The sequence below is a fragment of the Formica exsecta genome, unplaced genomic scaffold (assembly GCF_003651465.1).
Source record: "Formica exsecta isolate Colony F162 unplaced genomic scaffold, ASM365146v1 scaffold247, whole genome shotgun sequence".
NCBI classification, from domain to species: domain Eukaryota; kingdom Metazoa; phylum Arthropoda; class Insecta; order Hymenoptera; family Formicidae; genus Formica; species Formica exsecta.
In genome coordinates, this window is record NW_021849743.1 from 1,957,410 (window position 1) to 1,980,524 (window position 23,115).

General features: G+C 32.6%; 2 protein-coding genes across 9 annotated transcripts in view; both read right to left on the reverse strand.

Moving 5' to 3' along the window:
* The window catches only part of LOC115236368 (pyrokinin-1 receptor-like), a 19,549-nt gene extending 8,347 nt beyond the window's left edge, over positions 1 to 11,202 (reverse strand). For 3 of the 5 annotated variants that reach the window (XM_029808768.1, XM_029808769.1, XM_029808770.1), the window contains exons 1-2: positions 3,983 to 5,215; positions 3,240 to 3,646 (exon numbers count right to left, since the gene is read on the reverse strand). In XM_029808768.1, the coding sequence (XP_029664628.1) occupies positions 3,240 to 3,646; positions 3,983 to 4,425 (850 nt within the window). In that variant the 5' untranslated portion in view covers positions 4,426 to 5,215. Of the gene's footprint in view, positions 1 to 3,239; positions 3,647 to 3,982; positions 5,216 to 6,257; positions 6,522 to 10,812 lie in introns of those variants that run through there. The other 2 variants (XM_029808767.1, XM_029808766.1) reach the window with 2 other exon arrangements.
* Positions 11,203 to 17,906: 6,704 nt separating this feature from the next.
* The window catches only part of LOC115236321 (glutamyl aminopeptidase-like), a 9,518-nt gene continuing 4,309 nt past the window's right edge, over positions 17,907 to 23,115 (reverse strand). For all 4 annotated transcript variants that reach the window (XM_029808695.1, XM_029808697.1, XM_029808698.1 and 1 more), the window contains 13 exons: positions 22,451 to 22,913; positions 22,150 to 22,297; positions 21,780 to 22,053; positions 21,479 to 21,649; positions 21,314 to 21,411; positions 21,093 to 21,227; positions 20,698 to 20,996; positions 20,529 to 20,614; positions 20,024 to 20,148; positions 19,639 to 19,860; positions 19,315 to 19,552; positions 19,108 to 19,240; positions 17,907 to 19,010 (listed from right to left, as the gene is read on the reverse strand). In XM_029808695.1, the coding sequence (XP_029664555.1) occupies positions 18,623 to 19,010; positions 19,108 to 19,240; positions 19,315 to 19,552; positions 19,639 to 19,860; positions 20,024 to 20,148; positions 20,529 to 20,614; positions 20,698 to 20,996; positions 21,093 to 21,227; positions 21,314 to 21,411; positions 21,479 to 21,649; positions 21,780 to 22,053; positions 22,150 to 22,297; positions 22,451 to 22,913 (2,780 nt within the window). In that variant the 3' untranslated portion in view covers positions 17,907 to 18,622. The remainder of the gene's footprint in view (positions 19,011 to 19,107; positions 19,241 to 19,314; positions 19,553 to 19,638; positions 19,861 to 20,023; positions 20,149 to 20,528; positions 20,615 to 20,697; positions 20,997 to 21,092; positions 21,228 to 21,313; positions 21,412 to 21,478; positions 21,650 to 21,779; positions 22,054 to 22,149; positions 22,298 to 22,450; positions 22,914 to 23,115) is intronic.

The window sequence follows — 23,115 nt, forward strand, 5'->3', positions numbered from 1 at the left end:
AGAGAGAGAGAGAGAGAGAGAGGGAGAGAGAGAAAGAGAGAGATAAAAAATATACAACTCGTAGCCAAAATATACGCGGCAATCATGTTTGGTTTCAATCTCTTTCTTATCAGAAACTATTATTTATATAACAAGTTTATGTAAATTAAACCCGTAATTGCACACACAGAATACAAAGATAATTAATTTGTTCTTAATAAATACGATTTAATTCGAATATTTGTTATAAATACGACATTTAAAATTGATGACAATTACTCTGATGCACATTTTTCCATTTTTGTAAAGAGAATTGAACTTGTCAAAGTCTTATTATATTGATCTGTATCCAATATATATATTTTCCCCTTTGCTCTATGTGTCGCTTAAATTTGTCTCGTGAGATTCGATAAGAAGGGAGAGACCAAAGTTCAGAAGAAATTCAATAAAGAGGCCGGCAGAGAACCCGATTTGTCGATGCGAATAAAATCAGAACTTTTGGCGCGTGACGCCGTAAAAGATTAGAAGCGTGAAAAGCAGAAGAGCACGGATCATTTATCTGCGGCTATTACTGAGCGTAATAATTCTCTTCTCTTGGGGCTTCGGACACGAGTTCCTGAATCCGAAATGTGCACGTAGCGTGGAAAATGGGAGGAAGAGAAGGAGGAAAGAGGATAACTCTTGAGAAAAATGCTGTAATTTCGGGATCTCATATTACTTCATATTTCAAATTTCGTCATCTTACTTGAGATACCGACTTGACTTTTTGCGTCGTACAAATGTTGTATTACACTGATGACAAATGTTATTGATGACGGTACGGTTTTTATAAACGCCAAGTATAACGATATTAAGACAAACATTGATCGGCAAATTGTAGATTTTATATATTTACGTTCAATTTTAAAGTCATGCTCGTATAATATCCGCTTAAAATCAAGCGCGAGAAATAAACGTTTTATTATTTATTGAAAAATTTATTATATGTTTGTTAATTTTCATGATCTCTTTTAATTTTTATTTTATATAAGCAAAAAAATTCGATTCTTTTTAATTTCGTTAAAAAGAAATATTTTAAAAATTACACCAAGAAATTCACTAACATCATATAAATCCTGCGAGACGTGTGTGACACGATGCAGAAATATAATTTAACCTTAATAATGTGTTTAATAACACTCAGAAATATTTCATTCGACATCTCTATTCGAGTTTAATCTATTCGATTTGATCAATAATTAATAATTCTGAAAATATACAACTATAATGTAATCAAGTCCGAAATCATTCAGTTATTTCATCGAGATGTGGGCACGGCCGACGATCCCGAAAATTTCGTCCAATCGTATCGACGAAAATAACCAGGACCTCGAGGGATTGTCAATAGGCCTTCTACTGAACGTAAGTTATTTGTTGATTTCATTCGTATCACGGACAAACATTAATATAGTAAAAATGTCATGTCGCGTGACGATCTGTAATATTACACGCTCAAGCAGTGTAGATATTTTTTTTTTTTTTTCGATCGACGATGATTTCTAAAAGATGTGTCAGTGACCGTAAATTGTTGCGAAGCGTAAAATTATTTTCGAGTAAAACGAAAATTGCTTCATAAAATAAATTTAAAAAATTTTTATTAGATTTTTAGAAAACAATAAAAAAATATAGAGAACGAGTACAATAAAAAAAACTTGATGATCCTTTTATTATAAAAAAAATACCTGTGACAAGTAAAATCTTTTTTTCAAGAATGTTTATTTGTTTTAATTAGTTTTGGCACGTGCATAGTCAAGATATAATTATATCAAAAATTGGAGAATGATAAAAATAGAGAGTAGAGATATTTTAAGGATAGAAGATAAAAATGTGTGTGTATATAAATATGTAAATAGATTTCCTGAAATTTATATTCTACAGTCGGATGTGTCGAATATGTTCGTAACTTGATGCGAAATAAATGTCACGTGAATGAAGACTCATCTCGTCATATCGAATGACGTCAATGTCGCAACGGGAGGATTTTATACGAGATTAGAAAATCCCAGGACAAATGACGCCCGATTCCCCCAAGGGTCAGAATATTTCGTTATTTTTTGATATTTACGCGATTCCCCCCTCCTTCCCCAGGCGATGTACTGATAGTCTTCCGCCGTGAAAAAAATTCGGGAAGCTAGGCACGTCGATACGACTGATCACGTCTGATTGGGATCAATTCGGACAAACCGGTTTTTTTTCAGTATTTTTTTCGCTTGGCAATTTCCAAGACTGGACCTTTCGGAGACGATAGCTTATTAATTATAAGCATTATACATGGATTTTGTGGAAACAAACATGTGGTATCTGTTTTCGCATCAAATCTGGTTTCTGATTAATTGGAATATTAAATTAGCAAATCCGTAATTTTTTTATTGCGTTTCTACGACAACATTCCTTCGAAGTCCCGACTACCTGACCTTCACACGAAATTGTACACTCTCGTTTTCGCTAAAGGGGATCGTAGTGGCCACGTAACATATACTCCGTCTCGTGATATTTTACGAAGCATAGAATCTGCTTTACACGCTTATACCAACATAAATTTGTTGAATAAATTTTATTGCAATTTTCATTATATAAAAAGTAATTGTTAAGTATCTGTATAATTTACTTGTAATTTTTTAATTGTTTAAATTTTTACCTATACCTTGGGAAAAACGATCTTCTCACAGAGATTTATGTATTCAATAAAATCTTCAGTAAAGATTTTACATTGTCTCTGTGCCGATGAAAAGATTTGTTGAAAACATCGCTCCAATATCGTATAGAAAAATGCAAAGTGGATAAGTAGGACAAATATTAACGACAGATTCATTGCTGAGCTTGATTTCATCTTAGAGAACAAGGTTTTCAAGGTTTTCAAAGTTTTAATTATACATGTGTCTCGTATATATTATAGCCAAGTTTTTAAATTAAAATTCCATTAAAATTCACTTAAAATTTATTGAAAACTATGATGTTCTACTTAGTTATGGGAAAACCTGCCATATAATTTGACCTATCTACCTTCTAAAAATATCTTAAAGGATAATTTCGCGTGGATTTTTCCAAGAATTGCAAACTCTAATGGATCATCGTCAATTTTTCACCGAATTTGCGCGCGGACTTCGGTATAAATCTTGAAATCTCATGGAACGATGATTCATCATTGATCAACGGAAAATCAAAATAAACTCGATTTCCGAATAGTAATTTCCAAAGATGAAAGTGAGGCTACTACTTACTGAGCATGCGAATGACATTTCTTTGGGCGTTCGTCTTCCCTCTGCCGTTATCCTGATTTAATCCACTAGGTACGCGATGTCTCTTGCTGTCGGTGGCGGTTAGCAGACTCGAGCGTCGCAGCTTGATGGCGATCAGTATGTACAGCACGATGATGATTGTCATCGGCAGTACGAAAAACAGAATGGTCGAGATCTCGAACGCGTGCTCGATCAGCTTCCACCTCGTCGAGCACCTGGCGCTGTCCAGGACTGCGCTCTCGTCGACGTAGTCATAGGTGATGCCGAATTGGATGGCCTGTGGCACTGCGAGACAGAGGGCTAATAGCCAGATCACCACCACAAATTTGATTGCTCGGGACAGTTTCGACATGGTATGCGAGATGAAAGGATGACAGATCGCCACGTATCTGGGGAGAAAAAGAGAGAAAGAAAGAAGTAAGAAAATTAAAAGCGGTTGTCTTACTTCTGCTTATAATCGGTTGTTTTTCCTGGGTGTTAGAATTGTACATCGATATGTTTATTTATAATCTAAAAGCAAAGCTAGAGAGGAGAAAAGGCCCTATAAAGCAACGTTTATTTTCTTGATCTCTATATCATGGAAGTTGAAGAGATTTAAATAGAAAAATAAACACGGTATGCATAATACTATTAAAAAATCGATCGACAGGCATCAGCGTATATTTAACATCCTGTCAATCATCAGATTAGCATGTGCGATACTTAATAGATTCCTATACGCTTACCTCTCGACGGTGAAAGCCGTGATGGTGAGAACGGTGGCGTTAGCCGAGGTTTCCGCGGCGAAGCTCTGAATAATACAGAATGCTTCGCCGAAGACGTAGGGAAAATGCGACCATATATAATACATTTCCGGCGGCAGGCCGGAAATGAGCAGTAGGAGGTCGGACACGGCCAGGCTAAAGAGATAATAATTGGTGGCGGTGTGCATGGACTTGTTGCGCGCGATCACCACGCATGTGGAGATGTTGCCGATCACGCCGGTGAAGAAGATTATAACGTAGATGACTGTGATCGGTAGTACGATGTACAGGGGGTCCCGGCGATCGGACGCGCTTTCTTCCGTCAGGAAAGCGGCGATCGTGCTCGAGTAATTTCCCCAGGCGTCTCCCGCAGTTTCTTCAAGGATCGTCGTAATATTTTCTATCGTCGAAATCATTCTGTTCATTTTATCCTTATCGTTCTTTCGGAATCGGCGAACGATCGGCGGTCAGGTAATAGGACAACAATTAGCGAAAATATTCGCCGGCTTCGTGTTCTCGAGATTGACGATTCAGATCTCATGATAATCAGGCTATTAAGCTTGAATATTTATACGCTGATAAATCCCCGCTTATATTTTCGCTGTTCGAAACTTATTAGCATGTCAGGTCATCGTCACTGATACTGTTCCGTGTATTTCGTAAAATGAAATATTTTCCCGTTAGTTTTGACATTCTTCCATATGTTCGCCGTTGAATCCCAGCTTATGGTCAACGTTACTGACAGATTTCGATATATTTTGTCCAACGTGTATTTTTCCACGAATCAAAATATATTCTTAGCGATCCTTTTTCGCTGTTTATCTTTTGTTCGCGTGTTGAACCTAAAATTATAACAAATTCTTCAAGTTTTTCTCGATATCCGATACACAGATGATTTTGAAAGAGCAAATATCAATAATATGATAATAATCGCGCGAGTAAGTTTAGACGAGGTAGGGATTACAGCGTTTTCCACCCTTCGGCGTTTGTAGTAATGGCGTATTATAAATGGTACTACACATATTATATAGTATTGTGGATAGCGGTTTTCATTATCTGTCCATTAATACGACATTCCGCATTCTCTCCCGCTGCTTCGATTAATTTCGGTCAATTTGCGCGAATTGAGGGGCCGCCTGTAAATTCCCCAATCAAACTTGGAGCCGTGCAATATTGTTCGTCTGACAATTCGTCTCACCCACACACACACACATATATATATATATACATTCTCTAATGTGAATTTTTATTAATATATTTAACGCGTTTAATTCCTAAGCGCATATTATTATTATTATCATTATTATATAAACTCTACCCTTTAATGTAATTTTTTTATTAATGCATTTAACACATTTCATTTTTCAATATTTAACATACTTGCGAGCAGATAAAGTGTTCTTTTTGGATTGAACCAATTTTTGCGAGCGTAGAAAATTATTTTGCGGACCTGCAGTAATTTTATTTTATAAGAGTTTAACGTGATCGGTTATTCATATCAAATCAATTATACGATAAATCCTAATGTAAACGTTGATAAGAATTTGTCCTTGACAATGTTGCTATTAATAGCTTTATTCATTATCCGCCGACGCAAATGTAAGTATCGATTATGTAACTTTTCCCTAAGGCAAAAATGTAAAAAGTGAAATATTTTTCCATTAATTTCAATGGTAAAATTTTTCACTTTTTATGTTTCCGCCTTAGGAAAAAGTTACACGATCGATATCCTGATCGATATATTGTATTTTGAGCAAACAACACAATTCATAATAAATTGTTAGCCCGTGGAGCTATCAGCGAATTATCCACTTGATATCTTGCAAACGAGATAGCAGTCTTCAAAAAGTTTTAATTGCGCGAGAGGGATAATTCTCCGTTATATGTATGATAATTCTGTTTGTTAAAATGAATATTCGCTTTCCCATTATTGTTATGTTAATCGCTCTTTGACAATAGTATTGTTTTTCTGATATATACGTTGATCCGACGCATCGTATTTCGCCGAGTTCCTTTTTTCCTTTTCTATATGTACACTACCACCTACACAAAATATCAGCAAAATGTTACATTTCTCCAAGTACAATAAATCATAATGCAAAAATGATAGAAATACAATAATATTTTTTGTCGGAATAAAATTGCGAGATATTTGATGCAAATGTGATACAATATATATAAATAAATAATTTTTTTAGATATCACGTATGATATTATACACACACACACATAAAATATATATAAGACTTTTGCTTACTTGAATAAAAGAACACTCTTGGCACATGCTCAATTACGTTTCCAATAACATTAACATTTTTGATAATTAATCACTTTCTTTCTCTAATATGCCAAATCGGGATCGAACATTAAATATATATTTTCCTTTATAAATTGAAAGATCTAGTCCGTACAGAACACACATTCTTCGGTTTCGTTTGCCAGCCACGTGAGCTACAGCCGGCGTTCGTTTCGACAAACAAACTGGACACTGTGGAATGCTTTCCACAAGCCGCTAACCACTACTACCTTATGCTTGCTCTTGAACGCGGAGTACTTAAACACGTTCTACATCGCTATACTGACAAACACTATTTTCACCCGCGCGTACTGGTATACTCGGCTTTAATTTTGTTGCCTGTATTCGATGATGTTTTTCATCGGCAATGCGGTTTCGTAAGCGCCGTGGTACAAAAACACATGGGCTCTCTCTATCTCGACACTATAGGATTATTCTCTCCACCGAGATTTCAATCCAGCATTATATAATTTTATTCAAACATGAAACATTAAACATTGTTCGAAAAATACTCTAATAGTTGATTATTTTGATATTTTACGTTTTCTCGCCTCTTTGATCTTCGACGCAAATTGCCAGCATGTTTAAAAAATAAATCTTATACATTGATCATTTTTGATGAATTATTAAGTTTTCTCATTTGTCAAACCGTTGATTTTCAGAAATCGGTTTTTTCTTCTTATGCTTATTTCTTACTCGACTTATATTCCTTTATTTGTTAAAACTTTTGACAGCTTTGACGCGAATCTTCGAAGTGTGTCGACTTGTCACTCAGTTAGTAGATCACGGTCGCGTCTTGTCAAACAAGATTTCGCGGGACGCTTGGTCCCTAACACATTTCAATTTGCTCCTCTTTTACAGCTGTTGTTATTTATTATTGTTTCACTTAAGTTTTATATTTATAAAACCGCGAGGCTTTTGAAATAGCAATAAAAAATCGCATAACACGAGATAGTTATTTCATGAGGCATTTTATGATAACTGGAAAATTACACAGCACACGCTACATTTATTTCTTTTTATGTCATATATGATTTAATAAATTGCAATTTGAAAAAAAAAAAAATAAAAGCTGTCGTTCTTCTCGTCATATCATTGTAAAGACAGGCAATCATCTTTCTTAAATTTTAATTTGTGTAATTTATCGCTTATATTAAAAAATGTGTGCAATATAATATAATCCTTTACTTATAAAATAAATTACAAATTATATATTATATTATAAAATTATATAATCTAACCCTCCCAAAGGGTACACCTTGACGTTGGTGGGAGGGCTTAGTACCTGGAAGGTTTATCCTGAAGGGGAAGCTAAGTACCCAAACATAACTCGTGTCAATGCTTTTCCAGCATTTGCAAATAATTCGAATAAGATTTGCATCGATTCTATTATTGATTTTGAACTCTTCTTCTTAACGTGTTGATTTTTAATGTATCACGAATAATTAGTCGTGTCTTCGCGTGATATTTTGATTTCGCTCCGATAAGAGTGGTCGTGAATTTCGCTGCATTTATTCAAATTCTTCAGATGCAAATCGCTAGAATCATTTATATCACACACATATTTACTTGTTACACGTATTGTTATGCATTCGACTTGATTTATGCTAAGCGTAAGCGTTTATCGCATTTGTTTGTTTACGCATAATGCTTTTAAGAATCGCCGGCATTTCCGCGCGATTTTATTACCGAAAAAATCTCCGCACAATTGTGTTACAGCTTTTCACTAAATGAGCATCAGTGAATTAATAAACAAAGATCCTCTTGTTGAAACAATGCACGATATAACGTGTTGAGTGCATAGAGTTATTTGTGTGGAAAACAACAGAGGGTTTTAATTCAAGGTCCACATAACAAACGTTGTTGGAGGAACAATATTGCGTAGTTCTATTAACATACGGAGCTTTATATTAGAACAACGGGCAGCTATCGATCGAGAGATTAATCTTTCATTTGCGGAAGACATTGACAGGAGTTCGAAACTATAACTCAATTTATTATATAATCGAATTGGATCGTCCGATTTCGCGTCATTGCATAACTTTGATGTAAATAGGAGAGGAAAACGCGTAAAAACATGACGTCAATTAATAATCAATTAATAACAGAGAATGCTAAACTATTTGTTCAAAACAAAGTGTGGAAACTCGAGGATTGTAATCAATCGATCGATCTATCGCCGCGATAATATTACGCGTTTATGGTATAACTAACGCAAGCGTTTAATAACGCGTCGATAACGCTGGGTAACGCGCGGTGGTGATTTCTCGCTCGACTGACATGAGATCGAACATGATGAGAGAAGCGGAAATGCCGAGGGAAGCGTTAAATGAAACAGTTCTTATAATGGATCAGGCCATTTACTCCATAATTTTAAAGTGCGCGATTTTTAATTCCACAATTCCAAAATCTCGTTTCTCTCTATCAAAAAGCAAAAATGTTTAACTGATTGTGGACATTTAAATAGTTTGTTACTATGATTGATTTTGCTGGTTTTATTTATATCATTTTTTCCTAAATATAAAAATGATGTTGGTTGATGGTGTTCCTTGTGTGTGTAATGTTTCTATTTAATTTTGGCCTGAGAAAATCTGATGCTTACTAATATTGCACAATGCGAAGAAAGGATATAATGTCAAATATAAATAATTAATAATTATTGTAAAGTAATGAAAATACTCAATGAGTGTTTTACTTGATAAGCATTAATAATTGCATGTAAATACTCTACCTGCATTGTGTATCAAATGATCTGGCGAAAACGAATCTCGCGCAAACTGCAGTTGAAGCCTTGACAATGCAGAAAAGTATAGATAAGCGCACTTGGTTGAATAACAAAGTTATTCGTCACAAATGTGCGTTGTTTTCCTCGTTTGTTTCTTTTGCGAAGTAAAGAAAAATATCGAATCGAGTTTTAAAATTTCTTTTTTTAATCTTTGTGCAACGTCAACGGATGCACTGTGTGCGCTCTGTGTTTTTCTTTTTTTTTTCTTTTTATTACGCTGATAACGTTTTTGCATGCTCTTCGCTTCCCTTTATATGTACGAAATCATGTCGCGAGAAATAATGGAGATAAATTCACCGCGATTTTTTCACCTGTTGCGCAAAGAGTATCGCTTGTATAGGAAGAGTCCGTCTATATATCAGCATATATATTATTTATCAATCGGCGATAATCATCCCCGGATAATAATTTTCCGAACAAGCACGTTTCAAATTTACATTCGTTTCTCATAAAATGTATTCAATCGCATAAATCATGATGGCTATCTCCGCTACAAAATTCGAAACGAATTCTCGCTCGTATTCAATCGCATGATGCACACAACGGTCATAAATTTTAATTCGGACCCGCACGAGATTGCAGTCACCTGTTGATTTTCAGAATATTGCAAAGGATTTTTAACTTGTCATCGTTGATCTCGATTGTCCTGATATATATTGCGATTATAATTTCCTTTGTTGTTTATATTATTAACAATTTTGTTTTCTCTAAGCTAATTTGTTTCTGTGTATATTTTATGTAAAACTGTCAAACTAAAAAAAATTTACCATATATAAAAAAGTTATATAATATATTGATTATTATTAAAATTTATTAAAAAGTAGATTATATTTACATTTATACCTCTTTTTTATATTTAATTATTCTTGGAAATACACGTAACTCTCTCCCTCTCTCTCTCTTGATAGAGAATACACTCTTTTCTTCTTTCACTAAAATTTTACTAAGTGTTATATATATACGCGCCATTTATTTTTCTATGCCGTATATTCTTTAATGAAACAAAATTTAAACAAAATATCGATGCATGAAAGTTATAACCATATATAATGCAAACACCATTTAACGTAGGGAAAAAATTGTAATACGATCATTTAAAACAAATGTGCTATGATTTTTTTTACGTTTCAAAGACAACTAAAAAATGTATATTTGACAAATAAAATATTACATTTCAAACTGTCAAAATACGTTACTTTGGCGATGACAGCTGCTCACGACGTAAACACAGAGCGTGATTAGTCAGCATCGTTAAAAAAGTGACACCAATAAACTTTGATGCTTTTTAAAGACTGGATTCACTAAATAAAAATAAAATAAGAATGAAGGCCAAGCACGTCATTCTTGTGGTAGTGCCAATGTCCCGACATCATGAAATCATTCTTTCAAAAATATATAATGTATCATTTTTCAGTAGAACAGCAATACGTCGACAAAATATATAGTACATCATTTATCAATAAAACAATAATACGTGTCCGCAATACATGAGATTCCGTGTAAATAATTTTTAGAGTTTTTTTTTTACTTCTACTTTCTGAACGCGAAGTTATCTTAATTATTTCACAAAATTATTTTTCTTTGTTATTTGATATAGTAATTTGTCGCGTTTATGTTTTATTTTGCATCACTTTATTTATATGCCTGAATTAATATTCTCACACATTCTCTTTTTGCGCACACTTATTTCATGTATATTTTACAACTATATATATATATATATTTCCTTACGATGATGTTCTTTCAAGCCCGGCGAAAATCCAATTCGAGAGATCTGGGGTAGCACGATACACGGTCGTTGTATGCACGATATGCGTCGTATTTATTCTCTTTCACGAGATCGCGAGATCATATGAGCGTCGCATGGTGTCGCGGAAAAAGTTCAACTCGATTTGCCGTGGAAATATCGAATCCTCCCTCGAAACTAGCGCGTACCGAAGACATCTATGGTGGGAGTTTTGCGCCAGCGCGAAGATCGCGATCATCTCCTCGTACCACAATGAAACTAGTTTGATCTTTACGAGGCTGGGAATATTTTGTCTAAGATATCACGCGAATATAGACATAGACGTAACGTTGGATTCTAACGTTGGATACCAATTTTATGCTTTATTTTAATAAAAATGTGTGTGCAATAATTATATATTTTACTAGATATAAAAAAAAAAAGAAAAAAAAAAAAAAAATTGGGCAGTTTAGTTTTTTGAGTCCAGAAGTTACTTATTCATTCAATATTTCGAAAATGCAAGTCAGCTATAGAATAGGATTTGAATTATAAGTTATAAATTTTATAGAAAACGCAACTGAGAAAGGGAGATTTATACATATAAAAATTTTAAATTTCATTATACTTATTATCAGAGAGAAAGAGATTTTGATAAAATAATTGAGATAATCGTTGACATCGAAAAAGTCCTTTTTGCCTTTTAATCGTAAACTTAGGATTGTATAAACACTTGTATAAATACCTGCTGCGCTTGTGGGAACTAAAATGACGCAGTAAAGGAGAATTTACGGCGAAAATAAAGTTAAGCTGCCTTTGCTGTCGCGCGAGTCTCGTGGTCATCTCGTTCTCTTGAAAACGCTTTCTCGCACTACCTTTAACAATACTTAATTGTCAATCCCGCTGTTCACACGATGGCGTAATTTTTCATTAGCGATTTTCCTTCGTCTATTCAATTTCCTTGCGTTTCAACATTCAACCAGATGGCTTTTAAAAGACGACCTTTGATAGCGCGATTGACCTTTTTTCCATTTACGCATATCGTATTTTTCGCCTTATTGCTGGATTTCCATTCCGATGCAACGAAATGCATTGTGGGGTGGTCGATTAAAAACCATTCTCTCTAGAAAATTAAAATCCAATCGATATTGCGAACATATTTATGTATTAAATATTCACAAAGCAATGCTTTTGAGAAACCCGAATGTGTTTTATAATTATTTTTTCTTGTATAAAATTTATTATAAAAAAGGTAATTATTTTTTATATATGTATTATAATATGAGCTAAAGGAAATAATTATCTTTAGAATTCCATGCTATTATTAGACGTAGAATTCTAAGAATAATCATTATAAATTAGAGATTTTATATAAAGATTCTTGGAACTTTAAAAATTAAACTTTCTCTTTTAGATTAAAGTAGGTGTTAAGTAGATGTAAAAAATTTCATCGTTATTTCATCGAACAAGTTTGAGAAAAGACACTCGTAAAAATCAAAGAAATACGAGTCATGCGTATTCATACGCACTCGCCGTGCTTGTGATATATTCCGTCGATGCAAATTTTATTGGCTCATTTTATGCGATCCATCACGTGCACTATCCAATTTTCTCGTTCCTTCTCCGTTATTGTTTCTCTGTTATTCCCTTCTTCTCTCTCAATGACATCCATCTGGACTTCTTCCGCAATTCCATTTTTATGTATTTCCACTACTAGAAACGACACTATCGTCTCAATCCGTAGAAGAAGGAATAGAACTAATTCTCCTTCTCTGCATACACTGAATAGAAACTACTCACTTAAAAGGATCCCCAAAAGGATTGACAAAACTTTTTACGGAGATAGGAGTTTACACTTTTTTCTCTCTTTTTTCATAGATATACGGACAGATTGATCTTATCGATAAATTGTGACCTAAGAAACAAGTCATAAAATTCTTTCGCTTTCATGGAGATTTTAATGAAGTCGATCAATTTAAAAATTCAGAGAAACATCAAAAGAGTGCAAAAATAGAATTTTATGTATAAATTATATTAACAATTAATATGTATATAAAAAAGAGAGATAATTTTATATTATAATTATTATGGAAAACTATATAATTTTTTATTACTTATTTTATTCTCAACAAACCGAAGAAAAGCTAGTAGAACTCCCATTTTGCGTATTTAATCGAAACCAAATAGGATTATTATAAAAAAAAGAGAATTAAAGAATTTACGCACTGTAGCGTGAATATAATCGGCTTTTTGCTAAAGTTTGCGAAGTTACTTAACGACAATTCCAGACGGTGCGAGAAAATTACTTGTTGATAATTCTTCAAAGTCTGACAGTCTTGAAACTTTCTCTGTGAAAGATATTTCTCCGTTTTTTTTATTGTACTGTGTCAAACAAAAATTTTAGTATTGATGATTTTAAATTACATATTTCCAGATCATATTTTGTAATTTTGATAGGATAATTATAAGATAAATATATATGACGAGATTGTCCTTGGCTCACGCCGAAGAAGTCATGAAAAATTATCTTCTTTTAATTTACGATCATATACGCGCAGATAAAAGAAAAGTAAAAATAATGAAATTGAGAAAACTGATGATGGATTTGGAGAATGAACTTATATATCTTATCGTGTATAGGTAAATATATATATATATATATATATATACACATCGTGCGTGCACTTTTACTAGACCTGTAAAACAAATGTATTTCCGATTAACAGAACTCTTTGCACACTGTAAACTGGGTAATAGCAATTTATTCAAATGAAAGGTGCGTTCGAATGGGTATTCGCGATACCGTTCTTGTCGAGTATCCTTAAAAGTGTACGAATCGTCTGTTCCATAATTTTATTTAATGCTTCCCATATCGATTCAAATCTCAATTCTACGCAAATAGTCTTTTTTAATTTTTTTTTTTTTTGCCGCGATTATATATATTGCTACATCGATATAACAACGTGACACGTGTAATGTTTCTTTCATCATCTTATTAGGGAAGTTTGATCGAAGCTTCACTAAGTAGAGATCACGAGAATTTTTCTTGCGTAGCTCAAAGCAAATTGCGCCCCACGAGAATTTCGTGGAGCTTTATAGCAAAACATTTATTTTATACATAGAGAAGCTGTTAATTTTTCCTATAATATACAATTATCAGGCAGCTCGAAATTACTCAAATTCGAGAAAGGAATACCAAGAGAAAAAAAAGAAATCCACTGATCGTTTGCGTCGCTTATTCATTCTGTCGTGTGTTTAATTATGCATAATCGATTAACAGATCGAATCTCGATGTCTTCGCATTTCTTTTTTCAACGTAAATCTCAAGTATTCCTTCCGCAATCTGAAACAAGGGGGGAAAAATCTTGGGACTTTATTCAATTTCCCATAACGGTAAAGGAACAATTATCTCGCCGTATCAGTTGTGTAATCACTCCCTAAATAAAATCGTCGAACGTTTGAGGGACAATATAATATATACCAGCATATTCTCCAAAAAAGATCTCTTATCTGGAACATTCCCTGACGACAAATAACGATGACCCGCCGACTTTTACGATTGCTGAATCTTTCGAAGGCCATATTTATAAGATTATTCGACCGATTGTATCAGCATATTCGCCAACATGTCTCTCTTTTCCGTTGATCATTTGCGAATTCTATAGAAAACAATCGAAGCAATTGCTCGTAGATTACTGAGAGAAGGTAACGCGAACTTTCGCCAATTTTTAAATTGATACGAAAGAAACTTGAATAAATCGGACGAAATCCACAAGATATGATATCAAATGACTGTGACCCGATTAAAAAATGAATGTGTAGGAGAATATCAGTGACATCAGAGAGTCACTAATATATGCATTCGTGAATCAGGAAAAGAGAAGAGTTAGTACATCAGCAAAGATTTCACTCGGAATAAAGAAAGTTCGCGAGATTGCGAGTTGAATAAAACGAGAAATTAACCGGGACAATAGTTTCGCGAGCGGAATAAAATATATGTACAAGGGAGGAGAATCTTAATCCTTTCGCCAAGTTTTCGTCTTTTGTTATCGAGAAACTCTCTTGTGAAATGTAGAGAAAAGAATATTGTGTAGTTGACATTAATTGTTCTCGACGATGAGAGACGAATTCCTCTTATCTCGCTATTTTTTTTGTGCGTTTATCACAATCTTTGAACGGCGGTCTATTAAATACAACCCCCGTGGTGCCTTGATCATAATCACAAGTACGTGACGCACGAACGTGTTTGAAGGGCACGTAGCTGAGACGTCAATGAAAAAGAAGATGAAGAGTCAAGTGCCATGCATAAAGCAGCGCACGATTAGATTATATAAATGTTATACTAGAGTTTTAATACTTTGTAGCTCAATCGTGTCTGGATATATATATACCTTAATCGAGGTGAAGCTATTTTAGAATGCGTGTATTTGTGATACGCTTGAGACTCTCCATAGAGTACTCCCATATGCGGAATTGCATGATTTTTCTGGAGAATAAGCACCAGTTAATAGTAGATATACGTATATATATGATGCAAAGGATTTTGCGGAACAGAGGATTTCTCGATTTAATTGCATTGCTTTCGTCCTAGGAGAAAAGCTTTATTTTATAACTGTTATATATATAACATACATTTTTTGTGATTTTAAGGTTTTTGTACGATTATATAATAAAGATAAAATCTTTAAGATGTAAACACACAGCTACTAAGAGGATTTTGTAAAATAATCAATTTAATTGACAAAATATTATTTTTATTTATAAATTAGCTTTTATTAATCATAATACGAGAAAAAGATTTAATCGAATGCTGCTTGCGTAGAGATTTGCCAGTAAATATTTGATCATCAAATGATTTATTACGTAATACGCCTGATGCTAATCTAGCAACACATATGCGCTCGTAGAAAGACTATCAAGTTTGCAGGAGCCTGTTCAAACAAAAGTTATAATATGAAGGTATACAAAACGTTCCCCCTATTTCTATCGAATCAGCAATTAATATTAAACTCTTTAACATATGTAAGAGAAAAAGAGAAGCCATGATTGTTCTGTGTGTTTTTTCAATCTCCGACATTAGATATTTTTGTAATTAATAAACGCAACTTGATATTTTGTTAACGTTAATTTAAAATTATAGAAAGATTAAAATTTTTAAAATTATGTTCATTTACGCCTCTTCAGCAGCTTTATTTGCTCATGTTTATTAATTACTTATACAACTCAAAAACTATATGACACATTTTTGCTAAAAAAAAAATTGAAACTGAATTTGCCAGCAATTCTGCCACTATCTAATAGAAGCAGATTTTGATAAAAGCGCGAGACTCCTTACGAGACCATTTAGAAAATTAGTGTGATATTCGTTCTTCAATAAAAGACAGACCTTTCTTGAATGTGATAAACGCCAATCGAGCACGATGACAAACCAGCATGCAGTTTTTATTAGGCGGAAATGACGGCAGTTGCTATTATCGTTTGATAAAATATACGAACGGAGAAGTCGTACGGAACTTCAAGCTGTGTCAGAGACATATCTGGCGGAAATATGACTTTACATTTCTTCACTTCTTGTTAAAAGAATTTATAAATATCAAAAAATTAAGCTCTGTCTTAAACATTTTCCATCAAAAAATCAAATCAAATTTAAATCTGCTCCACCATTAATTCAAATTTATAAATCGAATAATATTCAGAACAATATAATTTCTCTTTTGATCGAGTTTACATTTTGATTGACCACATTTTATAACGAGGTGAACCATTACTTCATCTTCTCGAATACTTTCGTAAAGTAAAATTACATACACGCGATTTTACGCGCGTTGCACGCATTTCAACTGTATAAATATCAGCCTTTCGTCATCATTCTTTCTTAAACATGCAATGGAGAGGCTCAAAGGAGAGCCCTGTACATCTCATAAATTTCATGATAACAGCATAAGAGCATAACGCGTAGAAATGCCAACAAAATATTTTATTTACTATTATATTGCGGAAAGGTGACATTTCATTAAATTGTCACAAGAGATTCGTCCGCTTTATTCTCTGTGCTTTAGTCTCTTAGCTTTCTTAAAATGTGAGCTCGTTTCTTTTGTATAACGGAGAGTGGTAGAGACATATAAATGGTAGGACGGTAATAGAAAGCCTCCTTCTCTCACATGAACTTTCAACGCCAGCTGGTTCTGCCGATCATAATACGCGATAGTAATGCAAAGGGCTAAAAAGATTTTGTGATTCAAAATTAGAGATTAGACGAAAAGAATCCGTGGTTAATAAATTCATAATATCAAAATTAAACGACTTACAATTAGCTTTTTGTCTCGTAAAATGAAACTAGCGTGCGTGCCATATGTTCCGCTTAATTATAAACAAACTGTAGCAAATTATAAATAAACGGCAGAAATTTTGTCATAGATTTTATAATTAGAACTTTCTGTATTTGTTTGGATATGCACTGAAACAAGCAATTGAAATAGGAAATATCAATAAATAAGCTCCATGTATAAATGGAATATACATATAGCTTTATTATTATATATGAATAAGCTATAATATATATACATATATCCTTCAGTAAACATTGTAGCCGCGTGCATATGTGTATGTGTGTTTGTTGATATATCGTTTTCGCGCATAAAAGTAAACTGAAATGACGAGACAATCTTTTTTGCAAATTAAAAATTGTAATCCCTCGCGCGCATAATTCGACATAATAAAAAATATTTTTCTCCGCAATATATTACTCCAATTAAAAAATTATCGTATTATTTGCATGGAACTGCGAAATGTTAATTAATTGCTTATAGCAGCATTTGCCGAACATCACGTCAGCGTTTGCAATGTATTCCTCCACGTGTCATATTAAATCTATATACATTGTGGCTGGAATCTGTTTCTGTTTTATGTCTCGGATTTATGTGCACATATTGTACATTTGATTCCGTTGGAATTGAAAAACCGCAGCTTTTGATAGTACAAATAAAACAGAAAATCACATCTGTATAATTTTTCGTCGCATTTTTCACGATAAATTATTACGATATATTAGTATTTTGCAAAAATTTTTTTATCGTTGCCGAATATCCGTTATCTTATAAAATTGATATATCGTTTTCGCGCATAAAAGTAAAGTGAAATGACTTTAACAATTTTTTTTGCGGATAAAAAATTGTAGTTTCTTGCGCGCATAACTAGATCACATAAAGCTGCGCAAATAAATTTTTGAAAAAGATCTTGATGTAAGACCACGAATCTTTATAATTTTTTATTTTATTAATAATTTTTCTGGAAATACTCAAGATATTAAAAATAAGCTGTGATCATACAATGTTTGCGCGTGTATCACGATAAATTAAGATCCTTGCGATCTAAATTATCCTATTTACGGCAATAATCGGCCAATCGAATGTACATTAAACCAATTATAAAAAAATAGAGTCCAATATAATCGATCTTATAATGGATTTGACCTTCGAGAATTTTCATGTGCGACAGTTTACGGGACAATTCATAAGATCTAAAACTTAGAAAGGGAAAAATGACTAGTTAATGATATAAGAAAGAATTATGCTTAATTGTAAAATATTTATAGAAAGTTTTATGTATATTTTTGAGTACAAGATTTTATATAAACATATTGCATAAAAAACATGCTTCGCACTTAACGTAGATTGATGTTTTCGTTTAACGTAGCCATATTGCCACGGTAATTGAAAAAGAAGTTCATGCGCACAATATTATTAAACTTCAAATATTCCTTCTTTCAAAATGTTATTTCGCGTATTAAGATATTTTTTTTAGTGCTTTTGTTTGTGTTTATTGGAATATATTTCCTGAAGTCATAGCCCAGTCAAACCATCTATCGATTTCAGGGGGAGCTCTAGAAAGCCACCCAATATTCCACGAGACTGTGTCGAGAGCTTTGGCGCGACTGTTCGCACCGGCACCGGCATCAGGATATCTTTCGAAAAAAGTTTTCATCTCGTTTAATTTGGTTTGTGTAGCAAAGGATTTTGTAATGGCCGGTATAAGTTGACCGAGATATCGGTCATTCAATGTGTATCTTTTCACTAGCCATTCCCATTTTTCGCGCACCCAATCCCATACCAACGATGTACCATCGGGATTTTCGGAAATCATAATCAAACATCTCAAGAAATCTTGAGTACGAACAAATTTCTCATCAGAAGCTCTATTGATATATCTAATGGAAAAAGAAAAGCATAATGTGATTTTGACCATGATTATATGATTTTGAATAAAAAACGTTGTCGATATAGTAAATTTATTAATATACTAACTCTTTTAAGATTGCAGTACTTTTTATGCCTGCTAATCCCTTCATTAGCTTATTTTTCTCGATGGGATCGGTTTCGTCTTTGAAATATTCAAACATCACAAACCAATCATCTTCTTGCGAAACATAGCGCATACCTAACGAAAAATTTGCGTTCCAATTAAAGTTGTTGATAATTGAATATAAAGGATTTTGATTATACTAGACTAACCATAGTAATAAACCAATTCGCGAATATCAGGATGCGGCATTTTCTTCAGAGTAAGCCAATCCATAAATATGCATCCAGCTTCTTTCAAGCATTCTTTGTGCTCCATGGCACATGCAAATTCGAGTACCGTTATACGTACTTTGTTATCAATTGAGAACGGCATGTCGTCTTCCACGATATCGTTGACAGTCCAAGTTACATCCTTGTAAATTTTTTCTACAACTTTTAGTGCGAAAACCTGAAAATGTATTATATACATATATATATATATATGTAAAAATAACTTTCGTATTGCAATAAATAATACTTTGACTGATATATTACCTGAAAGTGATGTCGAGCATTCGGTCGAGGTGAATCAAGAGATTTTAACAAGGTATACATTGACATTAGTTTCGAACTTGCAACTGCCCATGGAACAGCGTGATATTCCTGGGGAAGCAAAAACAAAGTTATGGTCAGCGCAGTAAAATAGTATATTTTGTCAGCTGCTGCTAAGGTATGAAGATCATCCAAAATATTTGCTCGGTCCGCTATCGAGAATCTCTGTAATAAAAAAGAAAAAAAATAATGTAAAATACAATAAGAAACATTCAAAGAAGTTAATTGAAAAAGAAGTTATGAAGATAGCGCGAACTACTATATCGATCTACGACACAAATTATATTCTCTTGCTTATAATATATTAAATGACAAAGTAAATAGTTACCGTAGGGTGATATCGAAGCAGCTCTGCAATTGTTTGCCATTCATCTCCATAATTAACTCGATAATAACCAACTTGATTCACATTAAGTTTTATCCATTTGGTATGTTCGTCAACATCAATCACGACTGCAAAATATAAAATTATATAGAGAAAGAGATAGAAAAATGAACAAATAAAAGATTTTATATTGTTTGGGAGTAACACATTTTGTAATACAAAAAATAAGTTAGATCTAAGTAAGATTGACATGATTAAATACAAAATTAAAGAATAAAATTATAACTTTAATAAGACTATAAAAAAAGAAATTAGTAAAATAAATCTTTAAAGTTTTAATATTTCATATTTTATAAGATTATTGTAAATCACAAAACAAAAGAACAAAAGAATAAGGAAAAAATAATTTCAATTACTTATGTAATTTAATATCAAAGATATAGGAAAAAAAAAAAAGAAATAAAACTTTTTTATAACATGAAAATTACAATAAAATCAATATTTGTACCTCTATTCACATCCTTATTAAACCATATAAGAGTGGGTTTATCGATTCTGTTTGTGATATAAGTGATAGGCACAGTCCAACGATATCTATAAGCAGGGAAAGTGTTGTAACATTATATATTCTTAAATAGTTTAAGTTTCTTCTACTATTCCAAAATAAAATAACTCACTTATAATACGATTTTGAGGGATCGGAGGTGGCATTTGGATCGATCAGGAATCGTTTCTGATATAATATAAATTTATTTTCGGATTTTTGCACATTAATAACAGGGTAGCCTTCTTGTCGCGTCCAAGTATCCATTATAGCTGTTATATTCAGTTTCTCTCCAACCGCGTCTTGCAGAATGTTAAAGAGATCCGCCGTTTCTGCATTTAGATAGGCATATTTATTCAAATAGGTACTAATAGCATTATAAAAAACATCAGGTTTAATAAAGTTCTCCATCATGCGAATTATGGATGCTCCCTGTGAAAGTGAACAATAATTTGAGTAAAAACTAATATATATAGAAAATGAATGACAAGTATAAAATCATTATTAAGCAATATATTGTAATCATACTTTTTGATAAGAAATTTCATCAAAAAATGATGTTATCTCGTCTGGATTTTCAAGATTTTGAATTATAGGATGAGAGCTCAGTTTTGCATCTGTAATCATCACTTTATGCATTACATCAACAGTAAATTGCTCCATCTGAAAAGAGAGTTTATTTATGAATATTTACCTTTGAAATATTTATTTACATCAATATTCGATTAAATTACTATAAAAAAACTAACATATTTTTGGTTCGGTAAAATCTCATTTGCACTTTTAAATGACATAAATGTAGCAAAACCTTCATTAAGCCATAAATCATTCCACCAGGATAGGGTAACTAAAAAAAAGATATATTTCATATTTTTAGGCCATTATTGATTGATATTGTATGTGCAAATATTTACCGAGATTTCCAAACCACATATGAGCCAATTCATGACAGATTACATTAACAACATTGCGCTTATCAATAATGGAATTATTGTAATCATCATAAAGAAGTCTTGCTTCTCTGTAAGTCACTAAGCCCCAATTTTCCATAGCCCCGGATACAAAATCAGGGATAGCGACCATATCTATACAGAGAATAAAGAGAGAGAAAGAATAATTTTAAAATTTATTGAAATTTTGTAATATTTATAATAAATCTGGTTTTATTTCAATAAATAAAATACTTTTCTTAAATCTTACGTATTATATACTTACCAAGTTTCGGTAATGGGTAATCTATTTCAAATAACTTTATATAATATTCGATAGCTTTCACACCAATATGCAAAGGAAACTGTCTCTTTTCCCTTGCTTGAAGTTTTGTGCTGTAAACACTGACTGGAAATTCTCGGCCATTTAATCCTTTTGCCATCATTGTCGATTTAACCATATCACTGACAATAAAACAAGCTAGATATGTTGACATGGGTACAGTTTGAGCAAAGGTTATTGTCTTTAGATTCTTTTCTGGCTTATGCAGTTCCACATTCTAAAATAAAGAAATAATTTCTCAATAAGAGTTACTTAAAATAATTTTTCTTTTGCAAGCACCAGCAATTAATATTGCTTAAAAAAATTTACATACCTCTATATTCATATTAGATAAAGAATCATAAGAATTTTCCATAGGACAAACCAATTTTACTGAAAATTCTGCCTTAAAATTAGGTTCATCAAAACATGGGAAAGCTTGTCTAGCATAAGTTGGTTCAAATTTGGTAGTAGCAATATATCTATCAATTAAAATATACACAAAAAATATTATAATTACAATAAACACTCTGTCATACTCCAGTACATAAATAGAAACTGATTACATTAATCGCAATGTTTCTGTATACCTTATTGTTATAATAACAAGCATTATCTATGGATAACAATATTACCTGGTTTGTTTTTCTGGTCGTTTTCCTGGTTGCATTCCTCTATCTAATATCATGCGCGCTTCTTCGTCATAATATTGATAGTTGCTGGAATAGAATCCAACTATTTTATTTCCAAGACTTCCATCAAATTCTAAACTCAAGTTATACAATCCTGATTTAAATTCATTTTCAGTTGATATCACAAAAATTTCATATTTTGTGGGATCGCTGATGGAAGAGATTTTAATTTCATAATCTTCTTCTAGACCATAACTTATCAATTTCGCAGATGTAATATTAAGGCCCTTCTGATGAAGAGCTATGGTTCTTCTATTATCAAGAACATCGATAAGAATAGTTACTTTTCCAGAAAATGTGTTTTCTTTAAGTTTTGGATGCAAGAAGAGATCATAACATATAGGCTTGACTTCTTTTGGCAATCTAAAGCTTTCATTTTCGGTCATTGCTGTATGCTTGTTCGAATCTAAAAATAGAGTTGATCCCTTTTATATTATCCAGAGATATATATAATATATATATATATATATATATATATGTATACAGATATATATCAATATAATAATAAAGTTAATCCTTCTCACATTATAATACATTTAACTTTAATATTACGGTATAATTATAAAATTATATTCATTTGCGCTGAGAGAAACATATATATCTTCAGA